This window comes from Chrysochloris asiatica, unplaced genomic scaffold (assembly GCF_000296735.1).
Source record: "Chrysochloris asiatica unplaced genomic scaffold, ChrAsi1.0 scaffold00003, whole genome shotgun sequence".
Lineage (NCBI taxonomy): Eukaryota > Metazoa > Chordata > Mammalia > Afrosoricida > Chrysochloridae > Chrysochloris > Chrysochloris asiatica.
Window position 1 is genome coordinate 26,650,217 of NW_006408521.1, and position 6,000 is coordinate 26,656,216.

The 6,000-nt window shown below is 43.7% G+C and overlaps 1 protein-coding gene across 1 annotated transcript in view; it reads right to left on the reverse strand.

The window, feature by feature from the left end:
• ERLIN1 (ER lipid raft associated 1) overlaps positions 1 to 4,627 on the reverse strand; it is a 38,168-nt gene extending 33,541 nt beyond the window's left edge. Inside the window, exons 1-3 of the mRNA XM_006831243.1 lie at positions 4,566 to 4,627; positions 4,117 to 4,240; positions 2,429 to 2,510 (exon numbers count right to left, since the gene is read on the reverse strand). Of these exons, the coding sequence (XP_006831306.1) occupies positions 2,429 to 2,510; positions 4,117 to 4,229 (195 nt within the window). The 5' untranslated portion in view covers positions 4,230 to 4,240; positions 4,566 to 4,627. The remainder of the gene's footprint in view (positions 1 to 2,428; positions 2,511 to 4,116; positions 4,241 to 4,565) is intronic.
• Between the last annotated feature and the right edge of the window lie 1,373 nt (positions 4,628 to 6,000).

The following is a 6,000-nucleotide window of genomic DNA, read 5'->3' on the forward strand; positions in this document are numbered from 1 at the left end:
TAAAAAAAATTTATGGACTACTTTATGGCCAAAATTGCTAACTATTATCTGAACCTTCAGCAAGACAGAATCTTTTGTGCTGGTGGAGGGTCTCATCTTGATGTGGGCAGCTGCTAACAGATCAGGGTGGTGGCTGCTGAAGGTTGGGGTAGCTGTGGCAATTTCTTAAAATAAGACAGTGAAGTCTGCCACATGAACTGATTCCTTTTACTTGAATAGTTTAGGCTACTACAGGGTTATTAATTGGCCTAATTTCTATATTGTCCTGTCTCAGGAATAATGAAGCCCAACTAGAGGGAAAGAGCTAGGGAAATACTTGGCTGATGGAACAGTCAAGACACACACACAACATTTATAGATTAAGTTCTCCATTGTATACAGGCATGGTTCGTGGCACCCCAAAGCAATGACAACAGCAACATCAGAGATCACTGATCACCAGTACAGATATAAAATTAATGAAAAAGCCGGAAATATCGTACGAATTACCAAAACTGACAAGAGAGACACGCAGTGAGCACATGCTGTTGGAAAAATGGCACTGATGAACTTGCTTAACACAGGGATGCTACAAACCTCCATTGGTAAAGACACGCAGTCTCTGCAGAGTACAATAAAGTAAGACATGTCTATAGAAGGAAACGTGGGGGATTTAAGTGTTCATAACAACACGCTTCCTTAGCAGGAAACAGAGACTTCAGTTACAAGGCTACGGGTATAAAGAGAGGCTAGTTGTGGCTCCATGGTAGAATTCTCACTTCCATGCAGGAAACCTGATTCCTGGCCAAAGCATCTCACATGCAGCCACTCCCCATGCTTCAGTGGAGGCTGCTGGTTTCTATGTTGATGAACAGGTTTCAGCAGTTTTCAAACTAAGGCAAACTAGAAAGAAAGGTCTGATGAACCCAGATCCCCAAAATCAGAAAAATGGTCCAATTCCATTGTGCACAGGGTTTCCATGGGTCAGGGGCAGACTCAAGAAGAGGCAGCTAGGTTTCTTGTGATACAATATTGAATAATTGTTATCAGGACTGACTGACTGATGTGAGGGTTGGAATTGTAAAGGTAGACGTTTTGTAGCAAAAGGAGGGGAGTGATTAACTTTGCAGTCTAGGAGCGGAGGTCCCTGGGACCATCAAGAGAGAAGAGCGGAAAGCGGAACCCTACCCAGAGAAACAGTGATGCCTGAGATGGAGGCAGAGACGATGATGTGGAGAGATGGAGCAGTTGGGGACTTTAGACACAGAGAGGGAGAGGGGCTGTGTGCTGACAACCGGGGGGCAGGCTTGCAGGTTATAGTTGGTTGATGATGCATGGAGGGATCGTAACCATGGCAAAGAAATGATATAGGATAGGATGAATGTAAAGCAAATGTTCTCCCATGTAAACTATCACATAATTCACAATAAAACATTTTTAAAAAATAAATGATGCTTTTGCCAAGTTCTGAAAACTAGCCACCAAATATTAAACAAGCATTTTCTGAATTCAAAGATTTATAACAAAAGTTTGCAAAAGTTGTTATTGGTAAGTACCATGGAGTTGGTTCCGACTCATAGTGACCCTGCACAGGGTTTCTGAGGCTGTAAATCTTTACAGGAGCAGAACTTCCTCATCTTTTTCCTGCAGAACTCCTGGTAGTTTCGAACTGCTGACCTTGAGGTTGGCAGCCCAACTTGTACAAGTAGTCACAGCCTAATACTATTCTGTCATTTTATGTTTAAAGGTATGTTTTTGTTAAGGGTCTCTCATGACCAAGATACTACTCCAGATGATCAGATACTCACTTCAAATATTCTAGATTGTTGTCAAAACACAACATTCAGAACTAAGTTTCCACATAAAATTGTGCTAATACACTAGGTGGAAAACTTGAGGCAGAAAACCTGTGTATGTATAGAAATTCAGAACCTCTAGGATAATAGCAAGGTCAGTTTGAACCACAAGGACCGCAGTTCAAACTCACCAGCCACTCCTCGGAAACCCTACATAGAGTCGCTCTGAGTTGGAACCAACTCAAAGGCACTTAACAACACAATGTTAACAGTAACTGAGGAGTCTGCCTCTATGGAAACCAAACAGTGGTTTGCATTTCTAGTTGTGTTCCCAATTCTTACTTTTATTTTGAAAGCATCAATAGTTACAAAAAATCTGCTGCAATCTACTATACAAATGGGAAAAAGTCAGGCTTTGCAAGCTGCCTAGCACACACTTTTTTATTCCATGCCAAGAGTGATGTAGTACAAAAGCCATATTATCTTGTGCTACGACAACTGTACTCTAATAAACTTTATAACTCCTACATTAACGTAAACACCACCATTTGCTTAAGTAGTAAGCAATTCCACGTCCACCCCCAAGTGTGGTTGGTAGCTGTTCCTGTTACACCTGTCTATCCAGAGTGGGGACTTGTCTAGGCATCACTCACCTGCACAGATCGGAATGAGGTAATGAAAGGCAACATGATATGATAGCCTGGTCCACTGGGGCTAGTTAGTAAAGCTCCTCCCCTGCAAAAAGAGGTTTCAATTTGACAAGATTATCAAGAGAGAAATGCTCTTTCCAAATCTAAAATGCTCTTAACAAATACTCACTCTTACTCATGCTACAGAACTATGAAAAGCCTTACCAACCTGAGTTCTTCAGTAACAACTTCTGCTCTCTAAAATTACTGCCACACCCCAAAAAAGGTGAAAAGATCAAATTAAACTGCTAGGTGTCACACCTTGTTCCAAAAGCTCACAGTTATTGTACTTTAATCATACATAACCAGAGTCAAAGCAAAGTGTTTAATCACTGGGTAGAATAAAAAACAAACTTTCAAGCAAGGAGAAAATTTCTGAGACCGAAGATTTTTAATCTACCTGTAAAGCAACTACAATACTGAAAGTATAAAGTCTGTGTATAAAAACAGGTAAAAAATTAGCACGAACAAGTGATGGGTAAGATTATAAATAGACAAGAAATAAGCATGGACTTGATTGCCAAAGTGATAAAGCTCACCTCAAAATTTATTTTTAGAAAAGGAGACATTTGGGGAGCAAATATTTTTAAATCCTCCTTTTCAGTTAATAAATGCATACAACTTACTTTTCTATCCGGAAAATAGAAACAGGTTGGAAAAGACTCAACAAATAATGAAAACATCAATATTTAAAGTTCACCCTAATTTTTTTGAGAGCCGTACCCAGAAAATATTCTTTCATTTGTTATGCTAAAATTGTTTCTAAGTAAAATTGTTTCTAAGACTGTTTCTAAGTGTCAAGATGGATCCAACAGCAGAAATGAGGTTTGGGGAATGATGTAGTTGTTGTTCAGAGCCACTGAGCCAGTTCCCTATGATAGTGGCCCTGTACAGAGCTTCCAAAGAGGGGATGGTGGGGTTCAATCATGGACCTGTGCTTATCCTATAACATCATAATAAAAATGATAGAATGATAATCAAAAAGTTGAAGTACTTTTTGTATATATCCTTACTCCAATGTCTCCACAAACTGCCTCTCTTACTAGTCTGTATCAAAATGGAATTAGTGGCAATTACACTAAAGGAGAGGATACACAAGCTCAACTTGAGATCAATACTTTTCAAACCATCTTGGTCCACAATCAACTTAAAAAGACAAAGTAAGGTGGGAGAAGGGTGGCTCATCAATACTGTTTGTGCACCTCAAAACGCAGGGATACTAGTGCCAGGGTCATCGAGGCTTTATAAACCAATCACTCAGGTCTTCCAAAGGAAAACTCCAGAAACCATACAAGGGCTGGGTTCTCTAAAACAGCATCTATAGCTACAAACTGAAAGCTTGTAAAGTTAACAGAACTTAATGACAACATCTAGCAAACTCTTTGGTTACAGGAAGAGTGACCACTTGCCTACCCTCCTCTTTCTGCTAGTAACTGAGAGCTGGACCCGAAGAAGAGCACCCCGGAGTCTAAGCTTCTGCAACAAAACACATGTAGGACGAAAACTGCCCAGCCCCTGGAGCGTCACCAGTCTGTCCCTTGAGCTGGAAGGAACTGATGCCCCGAGGGAGGGAAGCGCTCTCCAGGACTGCGTGGACGCCACTGTATAGGGAGTCCCCCTTGGACCTGCTCATGCCGCTCGCTGGCGCTCACCTGTAGTACACCGCCAGGTGCCCTTCTTCGATCTTGTGGATGGAGGCATACAGGAGGACGACCACCAGTCCCACTACTGTAACCACCAGAAGCCGGGCTTGAGTCATATTCATCCTTGTTCCTCCTGGATGAGGGAGGGAGGGAAGGACCCCATCCCCGTGAGTAACCGGCCCATCATCTCCTCCAAGGGTCACCCTCCCCCTCCGGAAACTAGGAGCCAGGCCGCAGGCAAAGGCAGGGAATCCGGTGTCCCTTTCCCCTCCGTTTCCCTTTCTCGCTGAGGTGGTTTCCCCGTTGCCAAACCCTCCGCCCAAGGTGGCCCGTGGGCCGTCCGCGGCCAGGTTAGGGTCATGACACTCCCCATTTCTATTGTCCTCCCGCCGGAAGGCTCTGAGCAGGGGCCCAGCTGCTGGTTCCGGAGGGAGGCCGACCCCCGGGCAGCGCCTCACCGATCAGTGACGCATCGCCCCCGCCTGCACGTGCAGTCTCCTCCCGGGCCGTACCAACCGCCGCCAACAACCGGCCCCGCCCACTCCCTCAGAACTGCGGCTGCGCAAGGACGCACCGCGACGCTGCCGCTGGCTCCACGACAAGAGACGGGGAGCGGACGGGACAAAATTCTTTTAGCCATGGACTACGCAATTTTTCTTATAAATATGTGTCTATAGTTCCTGGTGCATGGCTGATTATCTGCTCCAGAAGAGGGTGGAAGTACGCCATTCGGAGTAAGCAGGGATGCATAGGAAAGGAGAGGGCCTCTGAGACAAGGGACTGGCTGGTCAGTGTAGTCCCTCTCAGTGTGGTCGCTGTTCCTATTATTTATCCTATTGTAGTTTATATCGACCCTTACTGTGCATGCACGCGCTTCAGGCAGGGATCCTGCACTTCATGAGCCCCCAGACTTGTTGCAAGTCCTGGGGGGTATTCGATTAAACATGATCATTTGGTGGTGGTGGTGGTGTGCCGAGGAGTCGGAACCGACTCATAGCAACCCGAATAAGGTTTCCGAGGCTGTAATTCTTTACGGGAGCAGAAAGCCTCATCTTTCTCCCACAGAACAGCTGGCAGTTTCAAACTGCTGACCTGGAGTTTCGCAGCTCAACTCCGTAACCACTACACTACCAAAGCTACTTAAACATCATCATTTACTCATCATCAAATTACTGTTCGAGCATGTAAGCTGGCTTTATAAAGGGTAGTCAGAATTTGAAAGGAATGCCCTTTTTTAAAAAAATTTACATATTCTTCGTCTTTAAAGATTTTGCACCATGTGCATAAACTGTCTAATAAATAAAATGACAAGGTTAAAAAAAAAAAAAAAAGTAGACAAGGGATAGAAAGGGAATATGGGCAGCATGGAATCCCTGGGTGATGCAAATGTTAATCAAAAGGTTTGAAGTTCAAGTTCACCCAGAGATGCCCTGGAAGAAAGTCCTGCTGATATTCCAAAGAATCAGCCTCTAAAAACCCGTTGGAACAGTACTGATGGAGGTAGACTAGGTTTGGCTGGAAGGCCTTGTAACCTCTCAAATAGAGAAATATGGAAAAGCAATGCATGATTCAGCTAGTCTGTCAGAGCTAAGTAAGGTGGCTGACTGGAAATTGACTGCAGATAAGGAAGCCAACTGCTCAGGAAACAGCATGGAAATGGGAATAGGATGCATTCAAGTCCTCATTCAAGCAAGCTCTCCTACCTAGCTCACTCTACCTTGTTCCTTTAAGAATTCACTTCTTAACCTTTTGATATTCATTGACTTTTATTACCTAGGAATGTCTGGGATCTTGTCTATTACAAATAAATGGCATTTGCAGCAGAGCTTAGCTAGTTTAACTTTCACAAAAGCCCAAAGAATGAAAAATTAATTTGCTCCAGCCCCTAGCTTT